This window comes from Budorcas taxicolor, chromosome 21 (assembly GCF_023091745.1).
Source record: "Budorcas taxicolor isolate Tak-1 chromosome 21, Takin1.1, whole genome shotgun sequence".
Classification (NCBI taxonomy): domain Eukaryota; kingdom Metazoa; phylum Chordata; class Mammalia; order Artiodactyla; family Bovidae; genus Budorcas; species Budorcas taxicolor.
This window is the reverse complement of record NC_068930.1, coordinates 7,933,011-7,955,169: the sequence shown is the minus strand read 5'-3', so window position 1 is coordinate 7,955,169 and position 22,159 is coordinate 7,933,011. Positions and strand designations below refer to the sequence as shown.

General features: G+C 42.2%; 1 protein-coding gene across 1 annotated transcript in view; it reads left to right on the top strand.

Annotated features, from left to right (window-relative positions):
- LRRK1 (leucine rich repeat kinase 1) overlaps positions 1-22,159 on the top strand; it is a 134,655-nt gene that overhangs the window by 43,558 nt on the left and 68,938 nt on the right. Inside the window, exons 4-6 of the mRNA XM_052659683.1 lie at positions 4,737-4,908; positions 9,598-9,777; positions 10,180-10,328. Coding sequence (XP_052515643.1) covers positions 4,737-4,908; positions 9,598-9,777; positions 10,180-10,328 — 501 coding nt within the window. The remainder of the gene's footprint in view (positions 1-4,736; positions 4,909-9,597; positions 9,778-10,179; positions 10,329-22,159) is intronic.

The window sequence follows — 22,159 nt, the reverse complement described above, 5'->3', positions numbered from 1 at the left end:
ATAACACATTTACAGAAGACTTGAAAAATGCAGAACAAAGTTACATATAGTTCTACTATGTATTATAATTTTTAAGAGGATAAATTAAGGTTTTTAGTTGGAATTTCAAAATAAATCAAACCCTCAACAGTTAATAGAATAACTGGACATGAAAGTAGAAGGATATAGTAGACCTGAGAAGCACTGTGAATCAAGTCAACATTATTAAGATGTATACAGTGGTCACACAATGCAGGGTACAAGTTCTATTGAAGTCGCCACAGACCATAAACCAGGAGACGCTGGAACGTATCCAGGGATGTAAAACAAAGGGCAAAGCTTTCATGGTCAAAGGTATTGAAGTCATACAGAGTCTGTTCTCTTGTCACTGTGCACTTATGTTAGAAATCAATATCAAAAGATATTTGAAAATAACCCACATATGTTCAAGTGTAATGTGACAGTTACCAAGAGACTTAGCCATTGAAAACCTCAAGAAGGTTAAAAGACAGAGAAAACACAGAAGATGATTGCAGAGGAAGAAAGAATTTAAATGAGAAGCTAACATCAAAATGAGAAATTAGCATCAAGGATACTTTAAAAACTCCATGTATTTGGAAAATAAATGTCCACTTTTAAATGATGGGTGTATCTAAGAAACCATAACAAGGAAAATTAGAAAACATTTGTAACAGTTTAAAAATGAAAGGAGAATTTATCAGAACCTGTTACATGTAGCTGAAACGGCTCAATGCAACTAAATACAATGTGCAGTCTTGATAACACATAATGAACAGTGAAGGGTCTCCTGTGGAGGTGTGGGTCAGCAGTGGCTTGCCACGGGGACAGAGGCATTGGCAGCAGCAGTTCTGGGAGGTGCCCCTTGGCAAGCGAGCCCTCTTGGAAGTGGTTATTAACCCTGCCATAGAGCCTGTAGACTCCAGGGCTGAGTCACCTCAGGCCAAACGGCTAATAGGGAGGGAGCCCCACCCATCAGCAGATTACAGTGTTACTGAGCATGACCCTGCCCACCAGGACAAGACCCAGTTTTTTCCCATACCAGTCCTTCCCAACAGCCTCATCCACCAGAGGACAGACAGAAGAAGCAAGAAGAACTATAATCCTAGAGGGTCCAAAACATAAACCGCAGCCACAGAAATTTAATCAAAATGAAAAGGCAGACGATTACCTCCCAGATGAAAGAACAAGATAAAACCTCAGAAAAAGAGCTACATGGTGGAGATAGGAAAAATTCCAGAAAAAGAATTCAAAATAATAATAGCACAGATGGTTTCAGTTCAGTTGTTCAGTCGTGTCCAACTCTTTGTGACGCCATGGACTGCAGCACGCCCGGCCTCCCTGTCCATCACCAACTCCCGGAGCTTGCTCAAACTCATGTCCATCGAGTCAGTGATGTTCCTGCCTTTAATCTTTCCCAGCATCAGGGTCTTTTCAAATGAGTCAGTTCTTTGCATCAGGTGGCCAAAGTATTGAAGTTTCAGCTTCAGCATCAGTCCTTCCAATGAATGTCCAGGACTGATCTCCTTTAGGATGGACTGATTGGACCTCCTTGCAGTCCAGGGGATTCTCAAGCCCTTCTCCAGCACCACAGTTCAAAAGCATCAATTCTTCAGCACTCAGCTTTCCTTATAGTCCAGCTCTCACATCCATACATGACTCCTGGAAAAACCATAGCCTTGACTAGAAGGACCTTTCTTGGCAAAGTAATATCTCTGCTTTTTAATATGCTGTCTAGGTTGGTCATAACTTTTCTTCCAAGGAGCAAGTGTCTTAATTTCATGGCTGCAGTCACCATCTCCAGTGATTTTGGAGCCCCCTAAAATAAAGTCTGTCACTGTTTCCTCATCTATTTGCCATGAAGTTAAGGGACTGGATGCCATGATCTTAGTTTTCTGAATGTTGAGCTTTAAGCCAACTTTTTCACTCTCCTCTTTCACTTTCATCAATAGGCTCTTTAGTTCTGCTTTGCTTTCTGACATAAGGGTGGTGTCATCTGTGTATCTGAGTTTATTGATATTTCTCCTGGCAATCTTGATTCCAGCTTGTGCTTCATCCAGCCCAGCATTTCACATGATATACTCTACATATAAGTTAAATAAGCAGAGTGACAATATACAACCTTGCTTGACGTACTGCTTTTCCTGTTTGGAGCCAATCTGTTGTTCCGTGTCCAGGGCTAACTGTTGCTTCTTGACCTGCATACAAATTTATCAGGAGGGAGGTCAGGTGGTCTGGTATTCCCATCTTTTTAAGAATTTTCCACAGTTTATTGTGATCTACAAGTCAAAGGCTTTGGTGTAGTCAATGAAGCAGAAGTAGTTTTTCTGGAACTCTCTTGCTTTTTCAATGATCCAACAGATGTTGGCAATTTGATCCAGTTGATTTAGGATCTCGGAAAAAGAATGGAGAAGATGCAAGAAACGTTTAACAAAGGCCTAGAAGAACTAAAGAACAAACAAACAGAGGTGAACAATACCCTAGAAGGAATCAACAGCAAAATCACAGGTAGAATGGATAAGTGACCTGGAAGAGAGAGTAATGGAAATTACGGCTGTAAAATAAAATGTAGAAAAAAGAATGAAAAAAATTGAAGACAGCCTAAGAATGTTCTGGGAAAACATTAAGTGTACCAACATTTGCATTATAGGGGTCCCAGAAGGAGAAGAGAGAGAAAAAGGACCCAAGAAAGTATTTGAAGAGGTAAGAGCTGAAAACTTCCCTAACATGGGAAAAGAAACATAGTCAACCAAGTCCAAGAAGCACGGAGTCCCAAGCAGGATAAACCCAAGGAGGAACACACTGAGACACATATTAAATAGTAATCACACTGACAAAAATTAAAGACAAAGATAAATATTAGAAGCAACAAGGAAAAAATGACAAATAACATACAGGGGAATTCTCATCTGATTATCAGCTAATTTCTCAACAGAAACTCTGCAAGCTGGAAATGAATGGCACAACATATTTAAAGTGATGAAAGGGAAGAACCTACAACCAAGAATACTCTACCCAGCAACACCTCATTCAGATTTGACATCAAAATCAGGTTGTACAGACAAGCAAAAGTTAAGAGAATTCAGCACCACCAAACCAGCTTTACAATAAATGCTACAGGAACTTCTCTAGGCAGGAAACACAAAAGAAGGAAAATGCCTACAAAGAATAAATCCAAAGCAATTAAGAAAGTGGTAATAGAATCATACATATCGAACTTAACTGAAATGTAAATAGATTAAATGCACCAACCAGCAGACATGGACTGGCTGGGTGGATGAAAACATGTGCATATATGTACTTCCATGTACCACATCACTCTGCTTAATGCCTCAAATTGTAATTATTTTATACTGTTAGGTTAATCATGTTTCCATTATGGCTTGCAATTATAATTATCTTTTATTTTTTGTCTGACTATTAATTGTGAAAACTGATGAACATCTTTTACTATTGTGATTATATAACTATTAATAGTATTCTAATGCAATTCTGAAAATATAAAGAAATATCATCTTGTAAGAAAATAGGAAATTAACCTGTGATACAGTATTGGTAACTAAAGCACAGATATTGGTCAAATTTCACAAAACAGGTAAACTTTAATTCTCTGTGTTATTTAAGTAGAATATATTAAAGATGATCACTTCAACATGGGATCAATATAAAAGTTATTGACAAGATTGGTTTTGTTTTTCAGTCAGTAAGTCGTGTCTGACTCTTTGCCACCCCATGGACTGCAGCACGCCAGGCTTCCCTGTCCTTCACTATCTCTCAGAGCTGGCTCAAACTCAGATCTCTTGGGTTGGTGATACTGTCTAAGTTATCTGACTATCTGCTGCCTCCTTTTCCTTTTGCCTTCAATCTTTCCAGCATCGGGGTCTTTTGCAATGAGTTGGCTCTTTGCATCAGCTGGCCGAAGTATTGGAGCTTCAGCTACATCATCAGTCCTTCCAGTGATTATTTGAGACTGATTTCCTTTAGGATTGACTGGTTTGATCTCTTTGCAGTCCAAGGGACTCTCGAGAGTCTTCTCCAGCGCCACAATTTGAAAGCATCAATTCTTCAGTGCTCAGCCTTCCTTATGGTCCAGCTCTCACATCCATACATGACAACTGGAAAAGCCATAGCTTTGACTATATGGACCTTTGTCAGCAAAATATGTCTCTGCTTTTTAATACACTGTCTAGGTTTGTCATAGCTTTCCTTCCGAGGGACAAGTGTGTTTTACTTTTCTTTGTTGCAGTCAGTATCCACTGTGATTTTAGAGCCCCAGAAAATATTGACAAGACAGTTTACCGTTTTTGTAATAAGTCTTTGAAATCACCTGGAAGAGACCCTGATGCTGGGAAAGACTGAAGGTAGGAGGAGAAGGGGACAACAGAGGAAGAGATAGTTGGATGGCATCACTGACTCGATGGACATGAGTCTGAGCAAGCTCCAGGAGCTGGTGATGGACAGGGAAGCTCAGCATGCTGCTTAGGGTTGCAAAGAGTCAGATGCGACTGAGCAACTGAACTGAACTTTGAAATCACATATGATTTTACATTTTCAGCACATCTCACTTTTCATGAGCCATGTTTCAAGCCTTAACAGCCACACGTGACTGGTCCTGCCGTCCTGGGCAGCACAGTCCCAGACTTGCCCGTGGGCTTGGTGAACCTTCAGAGTCGATTCTCCTGGCAGTTCCCAACAGCACTCTTCTTGCTGACATCTTGTCCCTGCCCTGTTTTAACCAGAGCCAGCTCCTGAGTATCTCTGCAGCCCATGGTGACCTGGAGACTGTCCGGTATCTTCTCACTGAGAGGCTGGTGGAGCTACGGACGGAGCCCACCGACGACAACCCCGCCGTGGTGGCAGCACAGTTTGGGCACACTGATGTCGTTCAGGAGCTACTCGAGTCTTTGCCAGGTAAAGAGGCTTTGCTTCCCTGGTGGCTCAGACAGTAAAGCACCCACCTGCAGTGCGGGAGACTCGAGTTCGATCCCTGGGGTGGGAAGATCCCCTGGAGGAGGAAATGGCTACCCACTCCAGTAGTCTTGCCTGGAAAATCCTATGGACAGAGGAGCCTGGTGGGCTACCGTCCATGGGGTTGCAAAGAGTCAGACACGACTGAGCCACTTCACTCATTTGCCAGGTAGGTCCCAGGGTGTGAGTTCTTCACCCCTGCTCAGGGACCCTGTTTTTGAAAAAATACTTATCTCCTTATTTGTTTGGCTTCACTGAGTCTTGGTTGTGGCACGAAGGATCCCCGTTGCTGCACGCAAGCTTCTATCCAGCTGTGGTGCACCGGCTCAGCTGCCCCACAGCATGTGGGGTTAGTTCCCCAAACAGGGATTGAACCAGCGTCCTCTGCATTGGAAGGCAGATTCTTAACCACTGGACCACCAGGGAAGTCCTTCAGGGACCCTCTTTTCCTAGGAAGCAGACAGACATTGGCAGGGGTGGGGGGGCTGCACTCCAAAATGTTTATGTCCTCACACTGTTTACCGATCCAGATCCAGAAATCTGGGGGTATTCTTTAAAGCAGTTTTAGGTTTAAAGAAAAATTGTTGAGCAAGTACCAAGAATTCTTATATACCACCCTCCACAGTTTCCCTGTTATTGATGTTTTGTATGAGAATGGTACAGTTGTTAAAATAGATGAATGAACCACTATTGATGCGTTGTTACCAATGGGAGCTCATAGTTTGTACTAGGGTTGTATATTCTATGACTGTTAACAACTGTGTAATGACATATATGGACCATTACTGTATCAGGCAGAATAATTTCACTGCCCTCCTGTTCCACCTGTTCATCTCTTTCTCAGCTCCCGGCAACCACCGATCTCTTTACTGTCTTCATAGTTTTGCCTTTTCCAGAATGACATATAGTTGAGCCTTTTCAGATAGACTGCTTTCACTTAGCAGTATGCATTCCAGTTTCCTCCATGTCTTTTCACGACTTGAGAGCTCATACACACACACACACACACACACATATTTTATCACTGAATAATATTACATTGTCTGGATGTTCCTTGCTATGTTGCTTTCTTAATAACAAGTAATTTTTGCCTCTGGTAGACTCAGGCATCCTGGTCTCCTTTATTCCCTGTAATGGCCTTGGATCTGTTACAGTTATTGCTACAGCTATAGGCTGAGGCATTGTCTTAGCAGTGGGCTTTGGGAGTTAGAATGTTGCAAGGGAGTCGGGCCAGCTTCATGGGTATGTCACAGTGCAGTCACACAGGGCCCCGTACTTAGAAGGGCCCCACAGTTGGTTTGTGAGCATGCCTGCTAAGTCACTTCAGTTGTGTCCAACTCTTTGCAGTCCTATGACTGTAGTCTGCCAGGCTCCCCTGTCTGTGGGATTCTCCAGGCAAGAATACTGGAGTGGGTTGCCATGCCTTCCTCCAAGGGATCTTCCCAACCCAGGGATTGAACCCACATCTCTAAGGTCTCCTGCATTAGCAAACATATTCTTTACCAGTAGCGCCACCTGGGAAGCCCACTACACTCTGCAGTTACCCTCTTGAAATTTGTAATAATTTTTAAACAAGGCACCCCATTTTAAGTTTTACATGGGACCCCACAAATTATGAAATGGCAGCCCACTCCAGGATCCTTGCTTGGAAAATCCCACAGACAGAGGAGCCTGACGGGCTTCAGGCTATAGGGTTGCAACGGGTCAGACATGACTGAGCAACTAACACACACGCACGCACACACGCACACGCACACGCACGCACACACACACACACACACAGACACACAGATTATGCAGTAGTACTGTTAAGGGCTTCCCTAATAGTTCACTTGGTAAAGAATCTGCCTGCAGTGCAGGAGACCCCGGTTCGATTCCTGAGTCGGGAAGATCCTCTGGAGAAGGAATAGGCTACCCACTCCAGTATTCTTGGGCTTCCCTTATAGCTCAGCTGCTAAAGAATCTTCATGCAGTGCTGGAGAACTGGGTTCGATCCCTGGGTTGGGAAGATCCCCTGGAGAAAGGAAAGGCTATATACTCCAGTATTCCAGCCTGGAGAATTCCATGGGCTGTATAGTCCATGGGGTTGCAGAGTCAGACGCGACTGAATGACTTTCACTTTTCACTTTTTTTTTTTTTTACTGTTAAGGGAGTGTCTGACTGTGTCCTTTGAGGTAGATTTGTGCTCAGATTTGGTTCCAAGCTGGCATGCCCCTCATATGCCTGGAGGAAGAATGAGTTTATAACAGAAATCAGGGCACTGTTAGGGCCTATAGACACAGATTGGGTCACGCAAGGTATAGGAAGACAGAGAGGAGCCCCTGAGGTGCCAGTAGCTGATTCTTTCTCCTCAGGAATCCCCATGAGTTGCTCTGTTCTTGCCCCAAAGAGTCTATGCCAGCTGACTCACTCATTGGACAGCTTCCATTGATTGAGCATTTGCCAAGTACTGGACACACTGCAGAACCTGAAAGACACAGAGGCTTTTTAAAAAGGTGGGCCCAGCCCTTTAGTAGCTCCTGGTCCAGCAGAGGAAACTGAGGCAGAAAAGAGTAACTGTGTGGTGTAACCATGCAGAAGTTGAAATGTCTGCACAGTCGTTTGTGACCACACATCAGGGGCTGGTCTTGTCTGCATGCAGGCTGGGGTCTTCAGAAGGAGTCGACATCTCAACTGGGTTTTGCAGACTGAGTAGGTGTTTACTTGGCAGACAAGCAAGGGAAGAGCCTGGTTTGCCGGCTTTTGCAGAGTGGGGAGCTTGGCTGGACCTGAGTATGTTGGAGCTGAGCATGGTTTTCAGCAGCTCCTGGGGTGTCCTGTCTTTAATTCAACTTGGGACAGAGCTAGTGGGACTGAAAGAGTTCAGGGCACTGTGCTGAGTCCTGTGGGGGTGCAGAGATGGGCAGAATAGTGTCTGTCCTCTGGGAATTCCCAGCCTGTAGGGAGGGTGGCCCTTGTCAGGAGTAAGGTAAGGTAAGAGGCAGCTGGAGAACAAGGGCAGGTCCAAGAAGAGGAGGGACGAGAGGTCCATGGTGGGTGGATACATCACAGTGTAATTATGGACATCACTTGAAGGACATCGTTATGTAATTCCTGGTCTTGTAGCTCAGCAGGGCTGATGAGAAATAGGAGGTGGAAAGATGGAAACCAAAATGGGGCTCTTTCAGCTGGATTGGGGCCTCAAAGAATACACTCAGGGGTTTGTATGGTTAAGATAGTACCCTTTGGTTTCGGGTAAAGCAGAACTTAAGGCTTGACTTTGCCTTTACCAACTGTTGGACCTTCAGCAAGTTCCCAACTGTCCCTGAGCTTTGGTCTCCTCATATTAAAATGATGACTGTGAAATACAGGGCCTGCCTCCTGAGACTGACATACTCCATCCTCAGCAGAAGTTAGCAGCATGACAACCGCATTTCTCACAGCTGGATATCTGGTTGTAACAGAGTTAGGGGTAATTTGTTTTCTGCTCATGTACCTCCTCCTTTGAATTGCTCATTTTAGTCATCAATTGAGGGCAAAGAAGGGATATTTATTTAGCACCCGCTGCACCCCAGACATGATGCCAGGTACCTTGTGTACTGAGTTTTAATTCTTGCCTTCTCTACCTCACCCCATTTCCTGGTCAGTTTCCTATGACACAGAGAGAGGCACTCTCTCCAGGCTCCAGAGCACTTTGATTCCTGAGAACTCTCCACCTCCGGAAATGAGTGTTATGATGCAATTGGGAAGTGTCCACGTGGGGGATGAGATCATTTTTCCATGGCAGCCAGATCCAAAAGACCTTGCATTACTTTGAACTTGAAGATACTGTGACATTTCAGCCCATGCTGTCCCTGTTCATTCAGTGTGTTATTTCATCCTGGAATTAAGCAGGCAGTTCTTTTAGGGAGCAGTTCTCTTAAGTTTTAGGCTGATCTGTTTCTTCATCAAAGTATTTTTTAACTTATGAAAGTGGTGTATGTATATTACAGATAATTCGGGAAAGCAGAAAGTGTTGTTACTCTAAGAACATAATGACATACCACAGTGAGTTATATCAGGCACTTGCCAGATGTTGTGACAGTTTATTGAGTCAAGTACTTGACATACACAATGTCATTTAATCCCCACATTAAACTTGGAAGACAGGGTGTTCCTCTTCCCGTTTTACTTATGGTTAAACTGAGCCACAGAGAGGATAAGAAATTTGCCCCAGATGACACAGCTGAAATATTTTAATCCTAAGTCACCTGTCTCCAAAACCTGTGTCCCTGTGTGTGACGCTGCTCCAGGGCTGTGGTCAGGGCTGGGGATGAGGCAGAGAATAAGGTCATCTCACCCTCCTACCACCTGGAGAGAATTCTGCAGCTCTGAGGGAGGGTGGTTCTTCCTAGTCTTATTTCCACAGTTTTTCATCACGATCTCACTGCTGTTCTGAATGCTACTTTTCCCCAGCGGGTGTTATTTGACGGGCAGGTGGGTTTATAGTGATGTGGGGAAATGTCATATGCAGTTCAGAGGGGCTGTTCCATAGACACGGTCAACTGGACATAAGCGACTTTCAGCTGGAAACAGGGCCGTGGCTGGAGGGGGTTTCAGAGCAGGAACAGCTGTCCCTTCAGCCGCCCTCTCTCTGTCCTGTCATCCGTGCAGGTCCCTGCAGCCCCCAGCGGCTCTTGAACTGGATGCTGGCCTTGGCCTGCCAGCAGGGGCACCTGGCAGTGGTGAAGCTCCTGGTCCTGACCTACGGGGCCGACCCGGAGAGCTATGCAGTCAGGAAGAACGAGTTCCCTGTCATCGTGCGCCTGCCGCTGTACGCGGCCATCAAGTCAGGTGGGTCCCGGTCAGGCCGCAAGAGCCTTTGTGCTGTAGAGACGTGGGCCTGCCCTTCACACTCGCCTTCTGCTCTCCAGCGTCCTGTGTGGAGTTTTGCAGCTCTGTTCTTGGCTTCTTCTTCAAAAGATCTGCGTCCTTCTTCCTTCCCCTGATTCCCTCCTGCGAGGGGATTTCAGCGCCAGGGACCAACCACGGCAAACGCGACTCTCCTCGGAGGTGCTGCAGAGGGCAAAGCCCCACAGAAGTGTTCTCACTGACGGGCACCTGTGGAGTCAAAGGAGGCAACAGAAACGTTCATGCCCTTTTCATTTTCGTTTCACGTGCGTGTCTGGCCTTTTGGATGACCGTGACACACTTTGCATCCCGAATGCCCTGAGCACTCTGCTTTCTGTCCTGTAGGGAATGAAGATATTGCCATATTCCTGATTCGGCATGGAGCCTTTTTCTGCTCCTACATTCTACTGGACAGTCCTGACCCCAGCAAACATATCCTCAGGAAGTATTTTGTTGAAGCAAGCGCCTTGCCTAGCAGTTGTCCGGGAAAAATGGTGAGTAGTCTTTGTCTGTGGATGGATGGATAAAGAAGAGGTGGTGTTTACATATAGCGGATTATTCTTCAACCATGAGAAAGAAGGACATGGTTCCATTTGTAACAATGTGGATGGACTTTGAAGACATTATGCCAAGTGAAAGAAGTCAGACAGAGAAAGATAAGCACTGTATGTTTTTACTTATAGGTGGAAACTAAAAATGCCAAACCATGGAAACAATAGATGGTTTGACAAGGCCTGGGGGTGGGGCACATGGGAAGATGTTGGTCATATAGCTGGAGTGTTGGTCAGTTTAGCCATATGATAAATAAGCCCTGGAGAGCTAAGGTGTAGCACTGTGATTACAGCTAATAACACTGTATTATATACATGAAAGTTTCTGAGAGAATAAATCATAAATGTTCTCACCACAAAAAAAGAAATAGTAATTAAGTGGGCTGGTACAGGTGTTAGCTAAGGCTACAGTAGTAACCGTTTTACAATATATAGATGTATTAGATCAACACGTCATAACTTACACAATGTCATATGTCAATTATAGCTCAATAAAACTGGGAAAAAACACATACGGGAATTAGTTCTAGTTCGTTTACCATTTTAATAATAAAAATAGGATTGCATTACTTATATTATCTTCAATTTGGCTTTTTAAATTGAGCACTCTATCACTGACTCCCCCTCGTTCAGTCAATGTAGCTGTATCTCGTTCTTTTCGATATGTGCCTTAAATCTAGAGTGAATATAGCTTAGTTGACTCGGCCCTTTTCCTGGTGGTGGACATTTGGATTATTTCTCGGTTTTGCCCTTGTGATATAGCCTGATTTCTAGGGTATTTCTTATGTAGATCAAAGTCCTGAAAGTGGACGTTTTGGAATCACTTCCCCAAACGCTGTGGTGACTCAACACTCTCACCAGTGTGACGTGGGGATTTCTATTCCCCACACCCTGGCCAGCACTGGGTGTCCAGGGGCATTTTAATTTTCATTACTCTGATGGGTAAAAATGGAATCTTCTTGTTTTAATGTCCGTATTTCTTATCTTTATCATGTTGAGCAGCTTTGCATATCCTCATAAATTATTTGTGTCTCCCCTTATGTGAGTTGCCTGTTACAGTTTATTGATTATTTTTCTCAAGGATTACTCACCTTTTCCTTCTAATTTTGAAGAGTCTTATTGTATATGAGAGATTTTTGTTTATCATAGATGTTTCCAATATTTTTCCCAATCCATTATTTGCCTTTTATCTTTTGAGATAAGAAAGATATGCGACTGCTACTGCTACTGCTGCTAAGTTGCTTCAGTCGTGTCCGACTCTGTGCGACCCCATAGACGGTAGCCCACCAGGCTCCCCCGTCCCTGGGACTCTCCAGGCAAGAACACTGGAGTGGGTTGCCATTTCCTTCTCCAATGCATGAAAGTGAGAAGTGAAAGTGAAGTTGCTCAGTCGTGTCCAACTCTTCAAGACCCCATGGACTGCAGCCCACCAGGTTCCTCCGTCCATGGGATTTTCCAGGCAAGAGTACTGGAGTGGGGTGCCCTTGCCTTCTCTGAAGATATGCGAATATATAACCAAATATATCTATCTTTTCCTTTATGGCATTTAGGTTATATAAGAAAGTCATTTTCCCCTCAATTTTATGTAAATATTCTCTTAGAGTCTTTTATACTATTTTGACTCTTTTATTTTTTACATTTTAGGTCTTAGTTTTCCTGGTATTTCTTTGTGTATGTGGTTTGAGGGAGGGAATCTAACTTTCCTCTCTTCCACGTGGATGATCAAAAATTCCAGCACATTTTTTAAAGTAAAATTTGATTTTCCTTCTGGATTAAAATGTCACTATTGCCATTTCTTCCAACATATATTTATATATATTTTGGGATTCTCTGCACTGGTCCACTAGCCTTTTAATCTATTTCTGTTCAAATGCCATGCTGTTTTGATTACAGGCATTTTATTTAAACCTTACGACTGGTTAATGCAAGTTTTCTACTCCTTATTTGCTTTTTTCAAAAATACCCTAACTGTTGTCAGATATTTGTTTTTTCCCTTTTGTGCATTTCCCACGGTAACTTCCATGGTGACTTGTGCTGCATTTAGGTCCTTTAATAGGATTTTATAGTTTTCCTGATAAAGGTTTCCTGAACCTATTTTATTTTTTATTGTTTTTGCCATTGTTTGAATGGAATGTATATCATTCTTCCCCATTTCCAACTTCACATTGCTGATATGAAGGAAAGCTCTTCTGTCTATTTATTTGTTTTACCCAATCCCCTTACCAACTTCTCTTATTAATTCTAATAGTTTTCAGAGAAGTTCCTCAAAACTTTTAGGTATATATCAAGTTATCTGCAAATTCAAAGCAGGTTTGTCTTGTCTTTTCTAATATTTATTTAACTTTATTCTGTGGCTTATTGTGTATTAGCAGAAATGTCAAAAGTTGAATCGTCTGAAAAGAGCAGATGTATCTCTCTTGTTCCTGATTTTAAGGGTCTTGGCATCAGCATTTTTGGTAAATAGACTATTGCTATATTTAGGTAGTTTCCATGTATTCCTCTTTGCTTAGGTTTTTATTAAGAAAAGTTGCTGAATTTTATTGGATCTATATTAGCAGCTGTGGATATACTCACATAGTTTTTCTACTTTCATTTGCCATTCTAATGAATGATAGTAGGTGTTGCCCCAATATTTAAATCTTGTAATAAATGTTAATTGGTGTTATTATGGATGGATTTGACCTATTGATATTTTATTTACAATGTTTGCTTCTATATTTATAGGTAATTGGTCTATACTTTTCTATTTCTATTGTCTTTGTGATTTTGGTATCAGACAATGTTAGCTTTACAGAATGACTTGGAGAACTTCCCGTTTTATTACAGTTTGGAGAAGTTTCATAGGAATTATTTATTGCTAATGGTTGATTAGATAAAGCAGGTCTTTGTTTTCAGACATCTTTTGAAACCTTTGGTCAGTTCAGGTTCTCTGCTTTTGCTTACATGCAGTTCAAGAGGTTATATTTTGGCAGAAAATCATCTATTTCCTTTAGAGTTTTGAATTTGCCATCATGGCATGTTACATTTACCTTTTTTGGTAATTATTTTCTTCTAGGTAGTTATATTTTCATTCATGTTATTGATTTATGATGTTGAACAGTTTTACTTTTTCTCTTTTAAATCTAATCAGGCTAGTCGGGGTTTTGTATGTTCTAAAGGTCCTCATGGAGCCACTAGATTTTATTTATTTTTAATGATTTATTTTGTTTGTTCCTTCATTTACTTTGGCTTTTCTCTGTACTGAAATCGTCTTGACATCATCTCTGAATATTTGGCTGATGGGCTTTTGGTCAAGCATGGCTCTGGTGGGAGGCTTCCCGGCTCTGCTCTAATCTGGGCTCCAGGCCTCACTGCTCTAGGACCTCCATCTGGTTCCTTATATCTCTGGGTCTTGGTTTCCTCATCTACTGATTTTTATCTAATTCTTCATATAGTTCTTAAAGGTTTTGGTTTGTACTCCTGGTTTATGGCTTTATAACCCATTTGGACCTATTCATTATGTCAAATATCTGCCTTAACCCCGTCAAAGCTTCTATCCTTAAAATTGGGTTTGTCTGCTCTGCACATGGCACACTTCTCTTTTTTCCTTTGCATCCACCTTGTATAAGCTTTCCCAGCCTTTATATTCAGTTTTTTATTTGTCTTATGTGTATTTCTTATAAACAGCATTGGGTTTTTTTCACTTTAAATTATAATGATATTTTATTTTGCATAGTCACAGCATTTGACACTTCAAAAAAAGATGTAACACTGATAAATTACAAAAGTAGATATACTTGTCAAAGTTACAACAGATATAATGTTTAGCTGAGAATCAGTTCAATAGCAAAAGGCTCTAAAGGTGCCAGATAAACCAATACTTGTTTGGAATAAGATATGCAACTTTCTTAATGATGGGCTTACAGAAGAGGTCCTGGTTCCATGTGATCAAGGTTACAGTCATAAAACCTAAAGTTTTAGCACAATCGTGCTTCAGACTAAATTTTAAATAGTTATGATAGTTTACACAATATGTGATGGACTGCCTTCTGCAAAAAGTTGCAACTTGAAGACTTCTTTCAGGCATTACCAGGACCTAATATGTGTGCATTCTAAATAATTCTGAAAAGAGCAAACTTCATAGGTTCTGATACTCATATCTGACATCTCAAGTTTTATGACTGGCAAGTCTTAATGCTCCTGGACTTTGGGGTTTACAAGGTAGCAATATTTTAAATTTGTTTAAGTAGGATGTGGGGAAAATTAGGATCAAATGGGCATACATTTCTTGACTATATAGTGCCATTAGCCCTCAATTAACTCTATAAGGAATGGTTAATCGTCAAAAGCTAAAGCAATAGTTTTTTATGTTAAAACGTAAATACTAGTTACTCCATACTAGTAACACTTTAAAGTCACTAAACTAAGTATTTCCCTTGTAGAGATAACACACAGAAATGAACTGACAGAACAGAAACAAATTATGAAAAATGCTAATTACCTAAATGGATCCATGTCCACCCTTTGTGTCTATTTCATACATTCTTCCCACCCACCGCACTCCAAAAAACATTCAGATTATTACATCCCAAAGTAATCTATTCCTGAATGACTTTTCAAGAGACAAACCTCCCTACAGTGTATAAGCTACTTTAGTCTACACATTCTAGGATGATGTACTTCGATTGTCCTAGCTCTGTAATTTGGAAATCTGCTCAGGTTTAGCCTCCTTTTAGGACCTTTCCAAATAAACATAACTAGAATTTGCGGTACTTAAATTCAAAGACAGTACAGATTATGTGACACCTCCTCTTTTTTGGATTAAATGAAAACCACAGGATTCTGTGTGACTAAAAACTAAATCTGAATTACTCTTGTCTGGCATTGTCTAATTATATTTTTAAGTTCATTTTGTTGGACTTCTTTAACTAGTTCAGGTTCTACAGGGCTCTTCTGAACATTTGCCACTGCAAATTTTATCCCCTGGGTTAATCCAGCTTGGGTAATGTTAGCAACCTGTTCTGTGAAACTTCAAACCTTTGCAAAGGGAGAGACTGCTCTATTGCTACAGCTCTCTGAAGGAGAAAGAGTTACATGAAGCCCTGTCTCAAGTTCAAGCATGCTGGATTTGGAGCTGGTGGTCTTTTGAGTTTCAACTGACACAAACTGTGGCCCTGTTGCAGAAAAAGACACATCTAATTGAGTTGGTGGAGAAGGTATCTGTTTCCATTGATTCAACTGAATTTCTTCATGAGAAACTTGATTAGTCATTTGATTTCCTTTCTTCCTATCCTGCTGAGAAACAGAGCTGGTTTCTGATAGCTTGGTCATTTTGTTTTGTGCATCTTGAACAAATCTGTGACAGCAAATATCCACAGGCTTGGCAAAGCCAGGCAACGTGTATATGATGTCAGCAGAAGGACTTTTCTTCAAAGAAGACTCATGGCCTTTTCCAAGCCCACGTTCACGAGCGATAGTAACCTCTGAAGGAACATGAATGCTAATATCAGTGCTTCTAGTAAACTAAGATCTTCTGGCTAATTGAGGTGCTGAAGCAATAATATCAGTTAGGAAGAAATAGTCTACTGTCCCTATACTCTCTGAAGAGGTAGCTAGTTTCCTGTCTTCATCAGACTTAGAATTTGTATGGAATTCATCAGAGTGGTATGAGTCATTATCTGAAGACATTTCTCCATCTGACTCTGCCTGGGCTTTCTTATCCATCACACTTGCGTTTTCCATGGTTTCAAGACTATTATCTGATTTCCAAAGATTTACTTTTAAGTTTGGTTTTAGAAAGTTAACTTTCATTTCAGAGTTTATAGTTTCTAAACTTCATAGATTGCCAGTATTTACAGTGAATTTGGTCTGTATCACTTTTTTGTTTAGAGATGAAAATTTACTCATTAAAAACGTTTCACCTGGGCCAAAGAGCCTTAGTTTTGAGAACTGATGCCAATGATGTCTTTGTGAGGTTTACTGATTTTTCTCCCAAGCTTTCCCTCTATTATAGGTACATCTAATCTCATGGCTTGCTTGCTGATCTGCAGCACCTCTGCAATGCACTGAAGGGTATCTTTTCCATCCTCTTCTGGACTGTGCATTACAGCTCTCAGTGTGCGATAACAGCTACTTGCTTCTATATATCTTCAGTGCCATCTCACGCAGGACAAATTTGGCTAACCAAAGAGTGGGTTCGGGACCTATTTCTATTTTTCCCAGATCTACCAGACTTAGTTGTTGATAAGTTCAGTTCAGTTCAGTCACTCAGTCATGTCCAACTCTTTGTGACCCCACGAATCACAGCACACCAGGCCTCCCTGTCCATCACCAACTCCCAGAGTTCACTCAGACTCACGTCCATTGAGTCCGTGATGCCATCCAGCCATCTCATCCTCGGTCGTCCCCTTCTCCTCCTGCCCCCAATCCCTCCCAGCATCACAGTCTTTTCTAATGAGTCAACTCTCCGCATGAGGTAGCCAAAGTACTGGAGTTTCAGCTTTTGCACCATTCCTTCCAAAGAAATCCCAGGGCTAATCTCCTTCAGAATGGATTGGTTGGATCTCCTTACAGTCCAAGGGACTCTCAAGAGTCTTCTCTAACACCACAGTTCAAAAGCATCAATTCTTCGGCACTCAGCCTTCTTCACAGTCCAACTCTCACATCCATACATGACCACAAGAAAAACCATAGCCTTAACTAGACAGACCTTAGTCGGTAATGTCTCTGCTTTTGAATATACTATTTAGGTTGGTCATAACTTTTCTTCCAAGGAGTAAGCATCTTTTAATTTCATGGCTGCAGTCACCATCTGCAGTAATTTTAGAGCCCAGAAAAATAAAGTCTGCCACTATTTCCACTGTTTCCCCATCTATTTCCCATGAAGTGATGGGACCAGATGCCATGATCTTCGTTTTCTGAATGTTGAGGTTTAAGCCAACTTTTTCACTCTCCACTTTCAGTTTCATCAAGAGGCTTTTTAGTTCCTCTTCACTTTCTGCCATAAGGGTGGTGTCATCTGCATATCTGAGGTGATTGATATTTCTCCAAGGAATCTTGATTCCAGCTTGTGCTTCATCCAACCCAGCGTTTCTCATGATGTACTCTGCATAGAAGTTAAATAAGCAGGGTGACAGTATCCAGCCTTGACGTATTCCTTTTCCTATTTGGAACCAGTCTGTTGTTCCATGTCCAGTTCTAACTGTTGCTTCCTGACCTGCATACAGATTTCTCAAGAAGCAGGTCAGGTGGTCTGGTATTCCCATCTCTTTCAAAATTTTCCACAGTTTATTGTGATCCACACAGTCAAAGGCTTTGGCATAGTCAGTAAAGCAGATTCATCGTCATAACAGGCCACGAAGTAGACAGAGTTAGAAAGCAGTAATGTCGAATCAATGAGGATGTGCTCTTAAAACTGTCTCTTGAGCCAAGCCATAACAATTATGTCATGACACGTAATATGAAGCAAATTCTACACCTACTAATTAGTGTTACTTCATCTTAGCTTCTATTTTGACATTAATATTTACATCTGTCAAACATGATCTCAGTCAAAAGCATCAAGTCCAGAAGGAAAAGCACTTGGCATATAACAGGCAGTTGAGAAAAATGTCTGCCCTTCCTGCACCCACATTTTTACCAAAGTATAAGCTTCAGTAAATACTTAATTTTCCATTCCACCACCCTCTACTCCACTTAAACAGAAAAAAACAACAACAGAAAAAAAAAACCCAGACCTTTTTTAAAACGCAGACAAGAAAAGAAAGGAAAGCTCTTTGGGTGCTTCCCCGCCCCCACGCCTGAAGGAAGCGCAGCCAGTCAGACACCCTTCCTTCCACGACGCCTCCATCCCCTCACGCAGCCCCACCCCTACAACGGTCATCAGGGTACATGAACAGGAGGTTTTAGAAAAGCAGTGATTTACAGGACAAATACAGCCTTACAGGAACTTTAACCTGCACAAAGGAGAAAGATCTGGAAAGTCACTGCCAAGTTGCCACCTGAGGCTGGGCGGGCAGGAGCCGAGCCTGCTCTGTCAGTGCCTTACTGCACAGTCACAGCAGTCTGCACCAAACCCAGTGCCTGTGGTGACTGCCTGTACTTTCAGTTTTGTCTTTGTCTTTGGTGTATTTCTTGTAAACAGCGCTGAGTTTTTAATCCCAACTGAGAGGATGTCTTTTGAAAGAGGAACATGCCTAATTCACATTTTTGTAGGACCCGTCATATTGGTTATGCCTTCCATCTTTTGGATTATGCATGTGCGCTAAGTCCCTTCAATCATGTCTGCCTCTTTGTAAACCTATGGACCATAGCCCGCCAGGCTCCTTTGTCCATGGAATTCTCCAGGCAAGACTGCTGGAGTGAGTTGCCGTGCCCTTCTCCAGGGGATCTTCTCGACTCAGGGATTGAACCCTTGTCTCTTACATCTCCTGCATAAACAGGTGGGTTCTTTACCACTAACACCACCTGGGAAGCCCCTTTTTGATTACATATATTTCTATTTCTTTTCTATTTCTCTAAAGTCCTTGACTATGTGGATCACAGCAAAGTCTGGAAAATTCTTAAAGAGAAGGGAGTGTTAGACCACCTTACCTGCCTCCTGAGAAATCTGTATGCACATCACGAAGCAATAGTTAGAAATGGACATGGAACAATGGACTGGTTCAAAATTGGGAAGGGAGTATGACAAGGCTGTATATTGTTGCTCTGCTTATTTAACATATACAGAGTACATCATGCGAAATGCTGGGCTGGATGAAGCTCAAGCTAGAATTAAGACTGCAGGAGGAAATATCAATAACCTCAGATATACAGATGATACTGCTGTAAAGGCAGAAAGTGAAGAGGAACCAAAGAACCTCTTAATGAAGGTGAAAGATAAGAGTTAAAGAGCTGGCTTGAAACCCAGCATTCAAAAATCGAAGATCATGGCATCCAGTCCCATCACTTCATGGCAAATAGAAGAGGAAAAAGTGGAAACAGTGACAGACTTTATTTTCTTGGGCTCAGAAATCACTGTGGACATTGACTACAGCCATGAAGTTAAAAGATGCTTGCTCCTTGGAAGGAAAGCTATGACAACTCCAGATAGTGTATTAAAAAGCAGAGACATCAGTTCTGGTTCAAGATGGTAGGGTAGAAGGATGTGTGCTCATCTCCTCCAATAAGAACACTGAAATTGCAACCAGCTTTTGAACAACCATCAACAGGAGGACACTGGAACCTACCAAAAAAGGATACCCCATGTCCAAAGACAAAGAAGAAGCCACACCAAGATGGTAGAAGGGGCACAAACATGTTCAAATCAAACCCCATACCCGCTGAATGGGTGATCCACAAACTGGAACAATAACACCGAAGTTCTCCCATTGCTGTAGAGGTTCTAAGCCCCGAGTCAGGCTTCCCAGCCTGGGGATCCAACAAAGGGACTGGGAACCCCTAGGGAATATGACTCTGAAGGCCAGTGGGACTTGACTGCAGGATTTCCATAGAACTGGGGGAAACAGAGACTCCAGTCTTGGAGGGCAAAATAAAATCTTGCATGCACCCAGACCCAGAAGAAAGGAGAAATGACCCATATAGGAGGCTAGACCAAAACTACCTGCTGGGGTGGGGTGTCTCCTAGGTCAGGAGGGGTTCACCACAGGGACAAGGGCACTGCAGCAGCAGTCCTGGAAGGTCCCCCCTCGAAGTAAATGCTCTTGGAGGTCCCCATTAACTCTGCTATAGGGTTTGTAGACCCCAGGGCTGGTGGTCAACCCCATCCTTCAGCAGATAATTGGATTAAAGCTTTACTGTGCAAGGCCCTGCCCACTAGAGCAAGACCTAGTTTTTCCCACCCTGTCCCTCCCATCAAGAAGCCTGCCGAAGCCTCTTAGCTTCATCCACCAGAGGGCAGACAGAAGAAACAAGGAGAACTACAGTCCCACAGCAGCTAGAACAAAACCACATTACAGAAAGTTAATCAGGGATGAAATAGCATAGAATGATGTATGTCCCAGATGAAGGGACAATATAACCACCACCACTCCCCAAAATCAGCTAACTGAAGTGGAGATATGCAGCCTTTCAGACAAAGAATTCAGAATAATGATAGTGAAGGTTATCCGTATCTCAGAAACAGAATGAAGAAGATGCAAGAAGTGTTTGACAAAGAACTAGAAGAGCTAAAGAACATACAAACAGAGATGAGCTAGAAGGAATCAATAACAGAATCACTGAGGCAGAAGAACAGTTAAGTGACCTGGAAGACAGTTCAGTCGCTCAGTTGTGTCCGACTCTTTGCGACCCCATGAATCGCAGCACGCCAGGCCTCCCTGTCCATCACCAACTCCCAGAGTTCACTCAGACTCACGTCCATCGAGTCCGTGATGCCATCCAGCCATCTCATCCTCGGTCGTCCCCTTCTCCTCCTGCCCCCAATCCCTCCCAGCATCAGAGTCTTTTCCAATGAGTCCACTCTTCTCATGAGGTGGCCAAAGTACTGGAGTTTCAGCTTTAGCACCATTCCTTCCAAAGAAATCCCAGGGTTGATCTCCTTCAGAATGGACTGGTTGGATCTCCTTGCAGTCCAAGGGACTCTCAAGAGTCTTCTCCAACACCACAGTTCAAAAGCATCAATTCTTCGGTGCTCAGCTTTCTTCACAGTCCAACTCTCACATCCATACATGACTACTGGAAAAACCATAGCCTTGACTAGATGGACCTTAGTTGGCAAAGTAATGTCTCTGCTTTTGAATATACTATCTAGGTTGCTCATAATGGTGGAAATCACTGCCGCAGAACAGAATAAAGGAGAAAGAATGAAAGAGAATGAAGACAGCGTAACAGACCTCTGTGAAAGTGTAAGTGTGAGTTGCCAAGTCATGTCCGACTCTGTGATCACAAGGTCTATTGCCCACCAATAGCTGAAGAAAACTTCCTGAACATGGGAAAGGAAATAGTCAGCCAAGTCCAGGAAGCACAGATTCCCAGGAAGGAGAAACCCAAGGAGGAACACACTGAGAAACATGGTAATCAAGCTGACAAACATTTAAGATGAACATAAAATAGTAAAAGCAACAAAGGGAAAATGACAAATAGCATACAAGGGAACTCCCATCAGGTTATCAGTTGATTTCTCAACAGAAACTCTACAAGCCAGAAGGGAATGGCACGATATATTTAAAGTGATGAAAGGGAAGAACCTGCAACCAAGAAAGACTACCCAGCAAGACTCTCCTTCAGATTTGATGGAGAAATCTAAAGTTTTACAGACAAGCAAAATTTAAGAGAATTCAGCAACACCAAACCAACTTTACAACAAATGCTGAAAGAATTTCCTTAGGCAGGAAGCACAGGAGAGGGAAAAGACCTACAGAAAATAAGCCCAGAACAATTAAGAAAATGGTAATAGGATCATTCATAGTGATAATTACCTTAAATGTAAATGGATTAAATGCACTAACCAAAAGACTAGACTGGCTGAAAGGATGAAAATGTGCATGTATGCACTTCCGCTGACCACATCACTCTCCTTGACTGCCCCCCCTCCCCAAATTGTGTGTGATTATTTTATATTGTTAGGTTAGTCATGTTCCCTTTTTGTCTGGCTATTGATTGTGAAACTGATAAACATCTTTTACTATTGTGATTATTAACTATTATTCGTTAAATACCATTGTATCATGATTGGTCAACAGAAAAGTAATAGAATTATGTATCACCAAAATTACCATTTAATAGAAAAACCTGTAATCTCTTTTTAAAACCCAGATCCATATCATAATTTTCTTGGAATTTTTTGAAAAATACAA